Below are 19,089 nucleotides of genomic sequence, written 5' to 3'. Positions count from 1 at the left end.
GAAAATATCAAAAGTATACCATGATAATAATAGCATTATTTTCTGTGTCAGGCATTGTGTTGCTCTTTATATGTATTGTCTCATAGACATTTCATAACAAATCTATGAAACAGGTACAATCATTAGTGCTCTTTTTCCAAAGAGAAAACTGAGACACAGAGAGGTGAGGTCACCAGCTCAAGGCCACACAGCTTGAACATAAAGTCAAAAATGAACCCAGCCAGTCCCCTGAGCCTATGCTATGTATCACAACAAATCTCTAGAAGTTAAGTCTCTTCTGATTTCAAAAGCTCATAAATTAAAGTATCTGAATATGTCAGAAATAAAGTAGGAAAAAATATTTTAAATCTGTAAGACTTGAGAAATTCTCACTAACAACTCTTGGAAACATTTGTGTTGGTATCCACAAGTTTGGAACCTCTGATCCTCTCAACTTACAGGATATCAGTAAATTAAATTTAATGAAGATCCAGAATTCTCAGTTACTGTTTCCTTTGTAGATTAATCTCTGCCCAAATAGATTTCCCTTAAAAGATGAAATCTTTTGAGAAACTTTTTAAGTGTCCTTTTTTGTGTGTTTTCATAAGGTTATTACATATCTGTGGAGTGCAGAGCCAAACTATTTCAGTCCCTGTTCTTCCCATTATTTATTCCCATTCAGATGAAAATTTAAATACAAACTAGCTACCCATTCATCAAAATTGTTTCAAATTTATTTATGGTGCAGCTTCTGGGAATACGAGTTTAAAGTCTATTATAGTTTCTATTAATAATTATAGTCACTAATTGCTGAGAACTTTTTTGGATATGCTAACACACAGTTAATGCAAAGCCAATCCAACAGATGACTATAAATACCATTAAACAGTCTCACAAAAGCCATGAGAATTTTCTAAGTTTGGAGGGTGGGAAAGTAGAAACATGATTTTCGGATTTTTTTTAACATTGTTATCATGGATTGAAAAGCCAAAATTTAAAAATTATACTCACAAATCCATCTTTATAAATTATTCTCTTAATTAATTATTTTGACATTTTCACTTTCAATAAACAATTTTAACTAAGATTAGACAGGGTTCCTAAGTGCTAATTTTGCTCATTGATTCAATAAATCAAAATGTTTAAAGTGCCTGCTATGTTCCAGGCACTATTCTAGGCATTTGCAATAGAGCAGGAAACAAAACAGACAAAAATCTCAACCTCAGTGGAGCTTAAAGGCATTATACTGATTGTACATAGAAAGCAAACAAGGTAAAAAGTAAAATATGTAGATGATAAAAAGAGCTATGAAAAAAAATAAAGCAGTCCAGGGGGATACAGAGTACCAGACAGAAAGAGGACAACAGTTACACATATTGTGGTCAAGGAAGGCCTCACTGAGAAGGCGACATTTGAATACGGACCTGAATAAGGAAGGGAGGAAGCGTAACGCTATCTGGGAAATGGCATGCTAGAGAGGCGAACAGCAAGTACAAACGCCCCAAGATGGAACAGAGCCCCTTATGCATTCGAAGAACAAAAAGGAAGCTCTCATGGTTTCAGCTGAAGAGTAAGAGAAAAGTAGTAAGATCTGAGATCAGAAAAAGAGGAGCCAGTTGCTACAGGGCTTTATAGGCTATGTCAAGGACTATCTCTTTTTCTCAGAGATATGGGGAGGGATGGATAGAATCACAACAGAATTTGTCATTCAAATTTGGGCAACTATGTTGGTAAAAATGCTAAACTGGATGGGACACTGGGAAAACAGAGGCAGACCAAGTCTATTCCAGGCAACCTGGCGGCACATATCGTAGCCCGAGGTATGAAGCAAAGGAATGATGCGATCTCTATTTTAACTGATCACTCTAGCTGCTGTTTTAACACTAGAAGAATGAAGGTGAGCAAGTGTAGAAACAGGACAAGTAATTAGGAGCCTGCCCATAAACCAGCCGAGAGCTAGCAATGACAACAACAGATTCTGGGTGTGTTTTACCATAAAGCCAGCAGGACTTACAGATGGATCAGAAGTGGGGTGTTAAAGAAAGAAGGTTTGGGGACTGAACAACTGTTAAGGACTCAGTTGACAATAATGGAGTTGAGGAGACTCAAGGAACTACTTTGGGGGTGGCAGGGTGAGAAAAGACAAGAAGTTCATTTTGGGGTATATTAAGTATGAGATGTCAATAAACATTCAAGTGGAGATGTTGCATAGAGAGTGAGAAATAGTTTTAGATGACATCTAAAACATCAGAATAAATGGCATCCCTAGTGAGGTAGGGTAGATGAAAATGAGAAAAGGAGCAAGGACAGAACCCTGGGCCATAGAGGAGAGAAAGAAACAGCAAATGAGGCTGAGAAGGGAGGTAGGAAGAAACTGGAGTGAAATCCCAGAGGCCAAATGTTAAATGTGTCAAGGAGAAAAGAGTGATCAACTGTGACAAGTAGTGCTTTGATCCTGGGTAAGCTGAGGACTGAGAGAAGCATTTTGACTACAGTGAGGCATGAAGGCTGAGCCATGTATTCACTCATTTACTTTTGCTATCCCTTGAGTGTAAAGTAAGAGCCCTGGGAGAATCTAAGTTTCTTGTGCAAGAATCAGCAGTCAGTACTGCACTGTGTAGATTTCAGAGGAGAATTAGACATTTTCACAAAACTACAAAAGCATGATAAATCATTTTTAGGCTAGACCTATATGTATGTAATTAGAAGATAATTCTGCCTCCTGTTCCTCCCCACAAAAATCTTCACATCTGATGAAGGATGCTATGTACCCCAGAGAACAGTGCTTCTCCACATGGTCTGTGTTGTAAACAGCACATTACTATCCCAGAGATCATTCCACACCTACTCATGCCCTTAAACATATTTATTGAATACAATGCAATTACCTGTTTTTTTTGCCTACCCCACCTACACCCACTTCATTGGGGTAACAGCACCACAATTTTCCTTTGGAGAGATATCCTTCCTACCCCAACAATCATCTCAGTTGGATGGCCATACACCAGGAAGGCCATTGAGACTTGTGATCCCAGGAATCAGAATTCAGTGACAAAAGAAAGGAAAGGAGTTGAAGAGGGTTCACTCATCCCAATTGTGGAGCCAGAAAAGCCTGAAAATCAGAAAAATCGGAAAAGCCAGAAAATCATAGTTCTCACCACCACGATTCCTTTTGCAGTTGATCGCTCCCTCCTCCTTGATACACTCTCATCACTTCTAAGTCTAATGTTTTGTTTTCCTTCCTTTCTGCAAATTAACCCGCCTCTATTAATTCCTATAGCCCAAGTTAGCCAGAGCCAGTTTCTGCAGCTGACAATCAGAGTATCCTCGTAAACTTGCCACTCTCCAAACTGTACAGCTTTATGGTAGCTAATAAAACTCCAAGTCTTCGAATCAGATCAATTTTCCAACGTAAGTAAAAATAAAGTTTTAGAGGCTGTTATATTGGCAAATTAAAGCTTAAGAAATTCCTTTATTTAGTAATATTCCAAAAACCACCCTTAAGTTCTAATTATAAATGTTTCTTTCCCTGGCAAACATTTCTAAGAGGAAACATCCTTTGCATTCACTGTAAACATTTATTTGTCTTTAATTAATAAAAATAATACTTTTTTTTAACGATCGTTTCTATAGGATGGCAACCAAACATGTACCTCATTCAAGATTTCCTATTTTTCTATGTTTGCTGGGCTTTCATGTTTTTCATTATGTTGTAAAAACACTTGGGAACAAGTAGTATAGGTGGGACAGGACAAACTTGTTTAGAGCAAAAATCATTCAGAAACGCAGGTCAAAGCAATGAGTATTACTTTAACAACTATAAAGATTGATCTACAGAGATTTTGCATTTTACTTCAATAAATATAGACAGGTATCCCTTGGGTCCTCATTAGTAAAACCAATTTTGAATTTTCTATTGTAGTTTTCTATATATTTAAAATATTTCACAACTTATTACTGGAATTGAAGTGTCTGTTCCACAGTTTCTGTTAAAAGGCTGACAAAAACCATTTGTGAGGGAAATATTATAAAAAGTTTAATACTTGCACCAGGTCAAATCACTAGGCAAGCAGTCACATGCCTTCCTACCTCCCCACCCTTGAGGTTCACAGATTTACCAATTAGAGCTACAACCTGGCACAGCTCACCGGCAAATGCTAAAAGGAGAAACAATCTGGTTTGTCCCATCTGAGAAAATATCTATATGTGGACCTTCTCTATATTTTTTATAATACCTTTATAAAAGCTACTATCTTATCGTTAAAGTATAATGAGGAGAATTTTCCTCTCCTAGTGAAAGCATGGGCCTTGCTTCAGGCCCTCCAAGAACCCCTGTGGGTTCTGAACAAGAAGCTGTCACCCTGAATTTTTCCTCCACCCTCTGATTTAGCTTCTACCAGGGGTCAGTGGATCCCAGTCAGATCTAATGGCAAACTTAGGGATAAACTATAATGGTGACAAATAAGGAAAACATTCGTATTACTAATGTAAGTATGAGACAAGGGCAGGTCCTGTTTCTCGACATTAGACTCTGACAGCCTGGCAATCCCTCATGTGTCACCTTCACCTGGTTGCCACAAAGGCTAGGGCTAATATCTGCCCTAGGTGAATTACTGTGAACAAGGGCAAGAGAGGTTGCTCCACAATGGCTTTTTTTCCTCGAATGAGCTCAACAAAAAGTGATCTTTAAAGATATAATCCATGTATGAAAAATAACCCTACAAAAGCAACTGCAAAACAAATATTATGCCATTGGTGTCAATTTCACTGTGAGTACAGACCTATGACTAGTGAGCAGGTCTAACACCACAGAAAGATCTGGGTTGTCACCCAGAACTCTCACTGTATGCCACATCACTCAATTTCACAGTCTGTTACCTCCAGACTGATAACAATTAAGGAATATACTAAAGAAAGAAATATATTACAAAAAGATGAAAGTCAATGAGTCAATGAAAGTCTTTTAAAATGACTCTCTGCCAAAGTTTATAATTCTCCTCTTATGTTCAGTCCTAATTAAATTCTATTAGTGAGTCAGAGAACAAATGTCCTATACTTTAAAATCTTAATAAGAGTTACATTCATCAAAATGTTAAAAATAAATTTGAACAAAACTTGCAAGTCACTTTGTTATATTTTTATTTGTCATCATACTTTAAAGGTATATTAACTCTTTCAGGTCAACAGTATACTAAATGATATCTTTGCTTCGTGCTTTATCTGGAAGATAACATCTAGTCAAGGAATATCTAGGACTGTAAAATTCTGGCCTTGTTAGGTGTGGATATCATCTTTCTGGTTCGATTTTGCAATCTATTTTAAAAAATAAAATTAGCTTTTACTTTTCCTTGTTTTCCTTAAATGGTCTTACTATTTCATATTATTATCCCTTTCTTGAAATAACTGTCATTTGTAAAAATAAATACATACTGGTTAAAAGTGCAGACACTAAAGCAAGATGGATAGAGCACTCCTGTATAACAGCTTTGTGATCTTGAGCAAAACATTTACATCTCTGTGACTCAGTTTCTATATTCATAAAAGGAAGATAACAGTACCTACCTCATAAGATTATTGTGAGAATTACATAAATTAATATATATAAAGCATTGAGATTAGTGCCTGGCAGTACTACTATTTAGGGTTGGTTATTGTTAATGTTGTTGTTATTATTTATAAGCCCTTGAGTTGCCTTTTAAAAATCTTTTAGATGCTTAGAATGGGACTGTGAACCTACTTTTTTGAAAAGAGCCTAAAACCAACTAATTTCCTTATATTCCTCCATCACAAACACTGGATATATAACATCTTTCTGCAGGATGGGAATGCAGGAAGTGTTTATGTAGAAAAGGAAATATGAAAAGAACTGCAACTATGATCATAGGATATTTCAACATTCATAACAAAAGTGGCCTAAACAAAAAGATTACATATTCCTGAAGGTAAGACTGAGAGGCCTGTTTCCTCTGTCGGTATGTAGCAAACAAGAGAAATGCTGGATTTGGTCCTAGAGGCTAAGCCAGACATAACAAACAAGGTTAAGGTTGGGACAGAGTTCACATTCTCAACTATGTCACATATCTAAGTATTTTTAATGTCAACAGGATTTATATATGGTGATACTGCATTTTAGAGAGATAGGAAACAAAGTTCAGTGAAGGAACTAACATAAATTGTCAATTATAAGAAACTCCAGAAATTAGAGATCCAGCACAAGTTACCTTCTCAAAGCATTACTAGAAAAGTTAACATAAAATGCACTATTTTGCCACCTACAAAGTTACACACCTTGAGGAATTTTTGAAAATATATTATCCAAAGTGTCTTAGGAAATATCCTAGTTTCATCAGGGTGACCAAAAGTGATTCTGTGGGAAGACCAGAGCAACTCAGAACTTGACACAAGAATTGTGACTGATCTAAAAGAGAATGTCAACTGGGTCATTTGTGTGCTTATAAGAAATTAGGATTACATTCACCTGTAAATAACAGGAACCTAATTTTTCTTATGATACGAGAAGTCCAGAAGAGGTATTCCAGAGCTGGTACAGCTGCTCAAAGATATAAATAAAGACACAGGCTCCTTCTATATGCCAAACCCACCATCCTTAACATGTGAGCATTATCTACAAGGTCACAAGATGGTTGTACCACATCCTGACTAGAAGAAATTGGTAAGGGGAGAGCCAAAAGCAAGTATTTGCTGAGTCTTTTTCAAAATCATCTTTATCAATTTTATCAATAACCTTCTTATAGACCCCACCCAGTAGAGTTCCACTTCATCTCACTAAATACATAGCAAGGGAGCCTTGGAGGTAGATATTTTTAACTTGACACACAGTGGTTCTTGACAAAATCAGTAAGAAAGGGAATTTTAGTAATGACTTGGTAGACAACAAGCAATCTATGCCACGTAACAAGACATTATGGATAATTTTAACAAGGATAATCTTCCTCCAATACTATCTAGGAAAGAAGATGCCAACCAGCCCAGCTGACATGAGTTGCACAGGGAAGCTTTCCTGGACTCTGGTGTTGTTGAGATCATCTAACTCAATGCTCCCAAACCACCTACTAATAGTCATTTGTCCACCTATATAAATGTCGATACAGTGGACAGACAGAACGCACTGGCCACCCAATGCCTTTATCCTGACAAGCATATTTTTTATTGTTAATGAAATGGCCTTTCACTTCATCACTTAACCACTTATGGATTTAAGTTTCCTCCCTCAGTCCTTGAGGACCTGATGAACTCTGGGTCCATTATCAAAATCAATCTTAGTTCTAGTTCGAATGAAATAGTTTTGTATTTTAAAATTATTTTACATAGGGTTATAGAAATATATATTATAGGATTTGACAAAATATATTAAACTAAGGTTCTTACTTATCTAAACACACACAATTTAGTTTTTTTATGACCATCAAATAATGAAGAATATTCGCTTTAGGAACAGAAAGATTTGACTTAGGAATTGGCTAAGTTAATAAGAGTTTTTGTGGGACCAGAACTATACCAACTCTCTCCATTCTAGGCAAATCATACATTTATTTTGGCTGGGAAGCACTTTCATACTTATTTGGTGACCAGTGATTTTTTTTTTTTACTTTTGTGACCACCTTCCTCAATATACTCAATTTGGAATTTCCTTGGAAATGTACCACGCATTAAGAAGGCACAAGTGAACAGGCATGAGTGAATAGCTCCTAGCTGTATTTACAATGCTTCAAATATCCTTGTCTAATGTTGGTTGACTGTACCAGATGATAATAACTGTGATCTAATAAGCATCTATTGTGTGCCAGGTGCTTTAGATCCATTACCCAATTTAATAATTGTAGCCCTGAAATAAAGCTATTATTATTTCTACATTAGAAATGAGAAAACTGAGGCTCGGAAAAGGCACGCAACCAAAAGTGGCAGAGAATAGATCTACACACGGTCTGTCTGCTGCCAAACCTGAACTCTTTCTACTGTATTACTGTGCCTTTCTGGATTTCTCTTTTTAGTGTAACAAGTCTGAGCTTTCAGCCAAGAAATCTTTGAATATTTGAGCTGGAATCGATATTAGAGTTCACATGGTACAAAACAATAAAATAGATCTTGTTCAAAAAAGACTGTGGGACAGCCCAGGGCTACACACCCCCCTTCTTAACTCCCAATCTAGTGTTTGCGTTACACCAAGTTCCCCCACCCCTTTTTAACCTCTGTTGAGTGTCAAGTACCTAAAAAGGTGGCATCACTATTTTATAGATATGCAATGGCAATTATGAGCCATGGTAATGATCCACCAAGTAAATGAAGTGACTGAGATGATAGAAACAATCCTTCATCAATTTACCAAAAAAGATTCTATATAATCAAGCACTCAAGACATCTCCAATTGAGCTTCCTTTGAGATCCAACCTAGTTCAATGCGCAGTTTTCCACTTTCTACTATGTCCCAAAATGCTGTATATATGTGCTGCTGTCCATGAACTTCAGAATCTGAAGTTTGACCATATAACTGACAGTGGGGAAAGTAGCTAACTCAGAATTAAACAGCTACAGTCTTGAAGGTTCTTTTGAGAGATTTTATAGTATTAGGAATAACTAACCCATAAATTTTAAAAGGGCAAGTGCCTGTCACAGAAAGAAAAATAACATTAATTTTTTGAGAGCATATAAAAGCCTAATTATCCACTTCTATTATTGCAAATATCCAATGAGTACAATAATTGATATAAAGTACTGATATTTTTCAGGAAGGAAGAAGAGTAGAGATGGTGACAGGAAATATGAAGGGAAGAAACAAAAAGAGAAAGAATAGAAAGACCAAAGAAATAGAGTTGTAAAACAGAAAAGAGGAAAGACAAAGAAAGGGAAAGCAAAGACCTGCGACAGGGCAGAAGGAAGCAAAAGAGGAAAGACAATGAAAAGAAAAGGAGAAAGAGAGAGTCACAGGGAAGAAGTAGGTCAGATACAGGCGGAAGGAAAGTGGGGCAGAGAGAGAAGATTCTGAGGTGAGTGTAGCAGTTTTTGGTAAACTATTACCATGCCTTCTCCAGGTCACTTGGTATGTGGGCACCAGTGTACATCAACAACCAGTCTTACTTGAAACTCTCATGAGCTCTCCTATAGTTTCAAAGAATTCTCTAATCAATATAAAATTTAATTTACTTTGTTTTCAAAATAAAGTTTTATTTTCCTAAGGAAAGCTAATTCAGCATTAAAAGGTAACTTGAGTTTTCAATGTTTACTTTGGAACCTCAGGATTCCTATAATTTTCTTTGTGACATTCTAAAAATTACCTTAGCTTTGGTTTTTGAGTGATTAGAGCTGCCGTTAACCACAAATCAAAATTTGTACATTTGTACTAATCTTTCTGCACATCCCAAAATCCAGTAACTATAGTTGGTTCCTACAGGAGATTAAATAAATTAAAAAAAAATGTATAGCTTTAGAGAGTCACATATTTTAGAAATAATTAGTTAACCAATAAGCATAGCATTCAACTCTTCAGAAGCTCTGCCTTCAGTGAGATGGGCATGGCAGGTGACCATGGCGAAAATTACTCTCTGAGCTACACAACTGATACGAAAGTGAAATCTCCTCTTGAGAATTTTCCTGAGAGCCAAGAACAATTTTTTTAAAAACACACCATTCCTGTGTTTGATCAGTCATTATGTGATTTTCATAATTGAAAACTGAATTCTAATTTCTGTAAATGTGTTTTTACTACATCTTTGCTAACATTTAATAAGATTGAAATTGTACAGTTTGGTTATTTTATAAATGGTTTGAAAATAGGTGGGGTGAGGGGTGGGTTAATCACCCAATGTTTCTCAAAACCAAAACATTCAGGTAAATGCATTTCCCTTTTTATATATATGTTATTTCATTAGTCACACATAGCCTAAATCATTTTTCTCTGTTCACAGTAAATCTGCCTATTCCAAATGAATATGTTCTGCCTTCCTTCTTTTCCTGACAGAGTATAGAGCCGACCATTTTTTCTATTTCTGTATGACATAAAGAACTGTACATTAAAAAAAAAGCTTTATATTTTCATGTGAGAATATATCCAAGTTTTTTTAAATGCCAATGTTCAAAAAGTATTGATCATTCGATTTGTTTTCAAAAGTAAAGGCTATTTTGAAATAAAGGGATCAGTACATCAGTAATTATATGTAAAGATTAAAGACATAATAAATAAGCGTCAAATTTGCATTAGTCATTAAAACAATTATAACTTAATATGCAATGTATCCTAAATAATTGATAAGGTAAGGTTCCCAGATTAGTCTATAAAGTTGACCCGTTTCAGAGAGAAAAATAAATAAATTTTCTTTTAAATGGAATTAATTTATGAATAAATTGGGAAGCCAATAACATTGACATTAAAATCTTATTAAAATACCTATCACCTAATTTTTATGTATAAAAAGATTTGAATAAGATAGCTCTATAAAAAGACATATGTTAATGAAAATAGAAATAGTTTAAAATAAATGTTCACAAAAATTGGAGAGAAATATTCTAATTAAATAACTTCTAGTTATGTAGTGCTAAGTTAAATAAGAATATCTGCCTAAATGAGATGTTTTCATTTAGGCAGTGATTTTTACAGTGATCAAAATCACTTTGAACAATGATTTTTAAATAACAGTGATTTTTAAATTATAATTCTAAAGATCTAAATTTTTAGTTTACAGTTGGAATTGAAACAGGGAATATAAATTGAAGCAACATTTATATAATTTAGGAAACAACATGAACCACATCAATAAAATGTTTGAAATAAATTGTAGAAAGTGAAATGAAATATATGACAAGCAGAGCAAAATGCTTTAAAACACTCAATTTTCATAGTCATATACAAGGACACAGCTGCAGTTCACTTATAAATTACATTCACAAATGATTCTGAGAGTTTAAATATGATGATTTTAGAATCTGAGACATATAAAAGATAAATAACCATATACCTGATAACAAGTTACCTTAGCAATAGCAGATTAATTCAAATAATAAACTCGCTCCTTTGAACAAAATTTAATCTGGAGTATATTAACCAAAAATTATGTCTAACATTTATATAAGTCCCATATTTGAAAGGTCATTATATTGCACTGTCTTTGAACAGTGATTTTTAAGTAACAACCAGTTGATTCCAGAAAACAAGCATGCATAATAGTAATACTAGCGATTGTTACAACAGTGTCCTAAATACTTTATCCTGACTGTATCTTTTTTTTTCTTTTTTTAGGTAAGGGATTGATTAGCAGTAGGGATTGATTTTCCCACCCACTTCACAATATGATTAAATAAATAATAAAATGGAAATGTAGCATGAAATAACCAATAGTGATACAGGATTTTAAAAATACCAAAAAAAAAAAAATCCCCTTTTAAAAGCATCATGCCATATCATCATTTATGCTTAAGGCAAATTGTTAATCATTTTAGAGCATTCGTTGCACTGTAACAGAACATTTTCCCCACTTTACGCTAACTGAAATTTATATAATATTATTAACCAATGTTATCTCAATAAAAAATTATTTTTTTTAATTCAAATAAGTTGTCTCACCAAAGCTCAAGCACTTTCGGCAGACTTATTCACCTATGCTTGGGTTTCATAAATATTGTTTTTGTAATGCCTGACTTCTCCTTCTAATAGTCACTGAGTAAAGCACATCTTGAGAATAGATGGGTCCTTAATGAAATGATTTCAGCAGTATCTAGTCTTTATATCCCTAACTATATGTTCAGTGATGCCAACATTTTTTTAAACAAAAAGGGGAAAACATCTTTCTATAGTTGTAATTAAAACTGTGGGAGAATATAATATTGACAGATATTGGCACATTCACTATAAACTGAATGAGGGGGGAGGGGCTGCAATCAAAAAAAGGTAAGTAGATACCTGAAAGGTAGGGGTGAAAGAGGGATTACCATGGGAAAGGCAAGGAACAGACATCAATCAATTCATCCATTGTGTGTTTCGCAATAGGACCTGGTTCCTAGGAGAGCGAGCAGTGCATCACTGGACGTTGCTGGGAAATAGAAATGGCTACCTGACTGGACCATCTAGATTCCCATTCCTATTTTCCCATCATTTGCAACTTTCTACAAAAAAAAAAAAAAAAACCTCCAGGTTTGGGCCTGGAAACTATGTTTCAGAAATTGACCATATTTTGTAATTTAGGCAAAAAAAAAAAAGAAAAGAAAAGAAAAAAAAGGAAATTCTAGAAAAAAGTTCTGACCTTGAGGCCTTTTTTTCTAATTCAACAGGATATATGTGAGACCTCGTTTGCTGAGCTTCTACACTATGGTATACTCATGCAAAGACACCACAGTTCATTGTAACTAATGACACCATTTCAAGAGAGTCATTCATAGCAAAAGAGTTTAAAAGATATAGAAAGATGACAAGAGAGGTACCAAATGACACCGCCTAATTAGAGATGAGAACTAGTAGAAGCAATCATATGCTGTTTACAAAGTTGCCAGAACTGCAAATAAGTGAGTATACCACTTACATTGCACATATGTGGCAATTCTGTTAGACACATGAGCTTCAAATTCTTTAGTATTATATTTTTGGTTTTGTTTTTTCAAAAGACTTTCAATAGAAAACTTCTTTAAATAAATATTACACATACAGAAAGCCATCGTTTTGAACCACCCTTATACCAGACTGACATTTGCGTCTCCATTTCACATTCTGAGCTCTGTCATACAGCATAAGTCCCAGAGGGCAGTTGACATAGTCTCATTTACAGTCATATTCTGTGTTAGGTGTCGCTGTACATACCACCTCTATTTCAATGCATTCTTTTAGGTTAAAAAGTGATGATCACTAGCTGTACCCAAATACCATTTTTCCAAATGCTGAGTTCAACGTGAATCATAAATAAGTGATTTTTCTTGACATATTGCTATGTTTTAAAGATTCAGAAGCTTAGAAATAAAGTCTCAAGCTAATATTTTACAGATTTTTTAGCTTTAAAAAATTTTAGCTAAATGATCTTCTATTTTTGTTTCCATATAAAATGAGTCAACCATAAAAGTATCTTAAGTTTTCCTATCAACAATTCAATTTTTAAAATATATTACATAAATGTTTTTAGCATTAGTTTTCAAAAGTCTAAGAACAAGACACACATGTAAGCATCATTTCATTTTCAAATATTTCTACCTGTAGAACAATTTCATAGAGAAAAATTCTTACTGAAGGTCTATAGCTACGGCTAGTTTCAAAATCTAAATATTGATAAAAAGGTAACAGGAATTTTAAAATCTAAAATTAACTATTCTCAAACCTTATAATAATTTGATCTTCTTACACTTACATAATAAAATTTCTCTACCTGTTCTGGTAACAGAAAAGAGGTAGAAATCGAGACTCCCCTTCCCCCCAACGTCCAACTTGAAGTATAATATAACACTTTATTCTATTCTGTATCACCCATTCCTTTTTAGACATAGAACTAATAATAGGCAAGCGCCTTTACTAAGAGTCACACAAGGTGATGGGCTCAATCAATCAGTCTATGTCTTAGGTCTGGGTTGCCATCATATTGACTGGTCTTTCCACTTGAAGATTCTCATGACCCCAGAAAAACACCAGATTTTTCTTTGGAGGAGAATCTGGTAAACCCTTTTATTAAAGGGACTAGTTACAGATAATTAATTTTCAAAATTCTGTATTTCCACCAAATTAGACTTCTACTTTACAGACAAGGCTGCCACCATGCCACGAGGAAATTGTAAAAGCACTATTTTTAATCTCTAGAAAGCATTTTAGGCTACACATTTTAAGGAACACATAAAGTTTAAGAAAAATTGAAAACAAGGATTCTTATCATTTTTATATGCATGCTCATCTGAAACTCCAGTAGCTTCGTGGACTTTCTCCTGCTATGTCAATAACTGTTAGCCTACAAGAGGTGGACATTATAATATGAGATTACTAGACAATAGGTTCTATTTTGTTAGGTATAAGTATTTTTGCTTTGAAATTCTTATCAAATAGTGCCTGTCACGGCTTAAAAGCTCCATGGAAGTGAAATATTCCTAAGTTCCTTCCAGAGGAAATACTGAAAATAGGCTATACCTTTTTATTTTCCCACACACTCGATTTATTAGCTTATATTAAAACTACAGTCACCACATAAAATTCTATTTCTTGGAGCTAAATTTTACTCCAATATTTATTTTTGATAAAGGCCTTAATTATAATGATCCTTTTTGAAAAGGTACCTTTAAATCATAAGGGGCTTACAGCCTTCACCTGGAAATCAGAGCTGTGCAGATAAAAGGAGAAGTCATTAATAAAGATCAGAGAGATCATTCTAAATACAAGCAGCACGTAAAAAGTAAGAGAGGAATCAGGAAAAGCATCAATTACTGACATTTTAAACAACACTTTAAAAATAGAGAGCTGGAAGCAGCTGCTACCTTTCAGGAGAGCTGCTGGACACTGAATAAAATGGGGAGGACCCCTGGCTGGTGAGGAGCAGGAACTTTGCAGAGCGTGGGCGACCATGAAGGGCAGAGGAGGACCGGGGCGCGTCCCTCAGTCACCAGCCCGTCCGCAAAGCCGAGTGCCAGCCCCAAACCCACCCGGGGACCCTTCGGGTGTAGGGTGGAGAGGAACGGGAGCAGGAAAAAGGTCTAGAACCCAAGTATTGGGTTTAAGAAAACGAGATGCGTGGAATCAAGTGTCAGCTGCACGAACGACGAGTGAGGGGAAAAGAAACCGACCCCCCGAGAATTCTTAGGCGTTTCTCTCAAGAGCCAGTGACTGTGGTCTGTGGAGGGTGCTGAATAAAACCCAACTCGAGACTCGATTCTAACTTTGCTCTCTGTCCCACCACAGACCGCAATGCTGAGGGAAGGGTGGTCTTGGTTCTTGTTTAAATGGCCTCTTAAAAGAAGGAAAGGAGAAAGCGCTGCGCTTGCTGGCGCACCGGGTTGGGCGGCGAGCGCGTTGATGCGTGGTACCTACCATGGTATTCTTGTCCCGGTACGTAGTAGGTGGGGTTCCCCGCAATGTGCAGGGAAATGAGCACCTCGCCCTGCTCCCCATCCCCTTCCAGCTCCCCGTGGTGCGTGCACAGGAAAAAGAAAGGCGAGAAGCGGGGGTAATAGCCCACCGCCGCGCGCGCCCTCAGCGTCGCCCCCAGCAGCAGCGCCAGGAGGAAAGTCCGCGCGGCCCAGGAACTGCGCTCCATGCCGCCGCCGCGCCCCCGGAGCGCGGCTCGCTCATTCAGTTTTGGAGACGCCGGGACGGGGAGCCACGCGGAGAGAAGGCGAGAAGGCGGCGGACGCGAGCAGAGCAGGATCGCGAGCGGAGCCTCGCGGGCAAGTTCGGCGGGAGACAGCGGCTCCCAAAGTTTCTTTGGTCCGCGGGAGTGCGGGGCCAGGCTGCGGACGCCGAGAGCGCGTGGTCCAGCGCGTCGCCCGCCGCCTCCCTGCGCCACCGCCGTCGCCGCCTCTGCGCGACGCCCCTCGGTCAGGCCTGGGAAGGAGCCCGCCCCCCTCCACACCTTCTTAAAGCCCCGGGCGCCGAGTCTCCCCCCTAACACTCCGCCGTCGCCACACGTGTCCCGGCCACTCCTCCGCCCCCGCGCGCCGCCTCGCGCGCGCCCGCCCGTCCCCGCCCTCCCCGACTCACTCGCCCGCACCTCGCGCGAAGTGCGGCGCACAGCCCCCCGGGCCCCAGCGCCTAAGTCCCGGTCGCTCCCAGAAGGGCCGAGGAGGGGAGCCCGCTGGGGATGTCGGAGGGCGCTGTTGGGGGCCACGGGGTCTACGAGTCTATAGTAGGGGACGCGAATGCCCCGGAGAGAGGACCTCCCGCCCAACTGTCTGTAGGAGCAAGAGGGGGAGGCCATCCCCTTTGGCCCTCAGATTTCCCTCTATTTTCAGAGAGGAGGCGCGGGGGAAGGAGAGAGGCGAAGGGGACTTGAGCTGGCGCCGGGTTCTTTGTCTGCGCCGGCTGCGCCCCGCGCCCCTCGGGGCTCTTCCGCCTCCGAGGCGCGGCGGCCCGCGCTTGTTCTGGGGATCGCCCGCGGCCCCGAACCGCGAGGGGCCCAAGCGCTCCTTCTCATCCAGGCCTCGTGTGCCTCCCGCTGCCCTCTGCCCGGCTCCTCGCCTCAACGACATAGCCTCATCTGTAGCGGGATTTAAAATGAGATTATGCGAAAGTGGAATTGGCAGCCTCGAGTGGTGCCTGGAAATGGTGATTTGTGCTGCTCGGATGTGAGGGATTGTGTGGCAGTTAGGACTGGCGGAGCTGAGCCCCGACAGGCGCTCTTCACTGAACTGTTCTGTCATTCATTGCTGCTGGGTTCTTCAGGCGAGATGGTCGTAATTTTGAAAATCGGTGTTTATTTCCTTTAAATGTCAACTACGACCAAAGTCCCTGAAATGGGGGAAAGGAAAAATATTCTGGGGAGATGCTGGCCGTGGTGATTGAATCGGGTGATAATAAGCTGCTGCACATAAGGCTACGGGGAAGTGAAATAAAAAGCACGTTTTTAACTGAGGACGGCTGACAGGAGCCCTGCGGCATTCGGAGATGGGGAGCGTGGTTGCCAGGTTTTAATGCCTCTCCCCACCCTTGGCTTCCCACCTAACCCAGATAAACCTGCACATACAGAAATGAGTAGATTATAAAATTGGAAGAGATGGTGTCTTTGCCTGCATTTGTGGGGCGGGGGGAGGTGTGAAAAGCAGGGTCTAAGGGAAGAACTCCGTAGTCACTTAGTTGCAAAAGGAAGAGATTTTTTTTCTTCCTGTTACCCAGGTCGAGTTCAGGTAGGACGAAAGGGCCTACTTTTAGCTGCCTTCTGGTTTTCCTTCAAAATCCCCGAGGGCTCAACTGAAATGTGTGTGTGTGTGTGTGTGTGTGTGTGTGTATTTGATGTGATAATTGTTGCCACTGCAGCTCTGCCATGAGTGCAGACTATGTGCATTATAATTAAGTTACCTCATTTAATCCTCGCACCACTAGGAGAAGCAAAAATTACCCCCACTTCACAAGGAAGGAAACAGAAATGTCCATTTGTTCAATGTCAGTAACAAAGACAGGATGCAAGGCAGCCTAGGTGCTGGCTCCAAAGGCCCTCACCGGAACTGCCCTGCAACCTTCTACTATCCTAGGTAAAAGGGAAACTACCACCACTACCAGTTTTGGGTAGGCAAGTTCGCCCCAAACAGAATTACAAGAAACTCACCCACAGCTGGCAAGACATTACCACATCTTCCACTCCAGTCATGTGAATATAACCTAAGACAAAATTAATTGTTTCTAGAAAAAAAATCCAAAACTATTGAACATTTTTAATTAACACTTTCAAAATGTATACTGTGTGCTAAGCACTGTCCTAAGTACTTTACATATATTAACTCCCTTGATCTTCATAATGACCCTGTAGTGAAAGTAGTATTGATATCCTCATTTTACATATAATGAAACCAGAGCACAGAGAGATTAAGTAACTCATCCAAGGTCACACAGCTAGCTGATAAGTGGGAGAGCTATGACTTGAACAGCCTGATTCTAGAATCCCAGCACTTAACCCTGGAAAACACCTCTAAAGAATACATGTTGATGTTAGAAGAATTCAAAGAGAACTGTTCTTTACCTAATGTCAGATTACCTCATTTAGGTATAATTATTCTCATTTTTTAGAAAACAAAGTTGAGCTTTATAGAAGAAGAATTTATCAAGTGCACTCAGTAAGAAGAAAAGCCTGGGACCAAATCTGGCCATCCTTGATCCCAGATCACTGCTTTAAATAAATCACCTTTGGTAAAGCACTGATACATGGTCCAGGATGTAACTGGCACTTAATTCAAAGAAGGTCCCCAATTCCCAGAGGGTCCCCCTCTTTCTACTCTACAAGAAGTACTCTCTCGTGTATCTCTCACCATAGCTTTCCTAACATTCAATTTATGTGACAGTTTATTTTTCAATCTTCCCCCTTTTTGTGCTTTCTTAACTTTTTACAGCATTACTTTGCTGTGTGCATTTAGACAACTTTTACAGTCTTAACTACTCAGGCTCAAATCTCTGACTATAACCCCGTGGTTGTTCATTAACAGGCACAGAGACAGTTTAAATAATGCCCTGAGTGGTATTGAGCTGTTTAAAAAGAGGGTAGATGCTGGTATAATTTACTTAGCAGTCCTTTAGACTGGATTGTGCCCTGATAGTAATGGAGGCTCAAGTGCACACATCTGTGAGATTTTCTTGGTTGACTCCACTTCAGCTAGTCATTATTAGTACTTTTTAATAATCTTAAAAATAAATCAGGAAAATACATAAGATGGATATAGAATGACCTTGAACATTAGGAATAGCATCTTCTTACTAAAGCAGCTTACTTTAAGGCATATAATATGGTGGCAAGCCAAGTTACAGTTCAAAACTTCCAGTTTCCTAGCTCATGTGCTTAACTTTAGATCTTACTTCTATTTAGTGAAATGTAATAAACATCTTCAAGAATATTTGGTCCACAAAACCTACAAACCTTCAAACTAAATGGAAAAATAGAGAAGTGCTTTTCAAGGTAAATTAGTTTACGTTAAAAAAAATATGCAAAAAAAAAAGTGGTATCAGGGTAAATCTGTGGGAAAGGGAGTTTCAAATGGAATAAGATTCCTTTATAATTAAAAGAGCTATGGAGTGGTAGTCTAACCAAAAAATTACACTTAAGGATTCTTAGACTATAAATCCTTTCTCGAAGATAAGTAGAAATTATTTCCCCATTTTGAATTTGAATAATCATAAGACAGTGGGAATTAAATATATATATGTGTGTATATATATATATATATACACATATATGTGTATATATAAAGAGAGATCAAATGCACAACTTCCAAATCATTGGGAGATGATATTTTTTAAGTCAGACAGAAAAAGTTGAGAACTACATAATTTCACTCCGTTGTGGGATATAAAACTGAAAGCAACTAGTGAATCAAGACAAACAGAGACTCATGGACATGGATAACACTTAGTGGTTACCAGAGGGGAAGGGGAGAGGAGGGAGGTATATAAGGATAAAGCAGGTCAAATATGTGGTGGCAAAAGGAAATTTAACTTTGGGG

The 19,089-nt window shown here is 38.2% G+C and overlaps 1 protein-coding gene across 2 annotated transcripts in view; it reads right to left on the bottom strand.

Annotated features, from left to right (window-relative positions):
- The window catches only part of RELN (reelin), a 456,216-nt gene extending 440,728 nt beyond the window's left edge, over positions 1-15,488 (bottom strand). For both annotated transcript variants that reach the window (XM_016145914.2, XM_016145915.2), the window contains exon 1: positions 14,978-15,488. In XM_016145914.2, coding sequence (XP_016001400.2) covers positions 14,978-15,203 — 226 coding nt within the window. In that variant the 5' untranslated portion in view covers positions 15,204-15,488. The remainder of the gene's footprint in view (positions 1-14,977) is intronic.
- Positions 15,489-19,089: the final 3,601 nt, after the last annotated feature.

Source organism: Rousettus aegyptiacus, unplaced genomic scaffold (genome assembly GCF_014176215.1).
Source record: "Rousettus aegyptiacus isolate mRouAeg1 unplaced genomic scaffold, mRouAeg1.p scaffold_m13_p_13, whole genome shotgun sequence".
Taxonomy (NCBI): Eukaryota; Metazoa; Chordata; class Mammalia; order Chiroptera; family Pteropodidae; genus Rousettus; species Rousettus aegyptiacus.
This window is presented reverse-complemented; position numbering and strand designations above follow the sequence as displayed.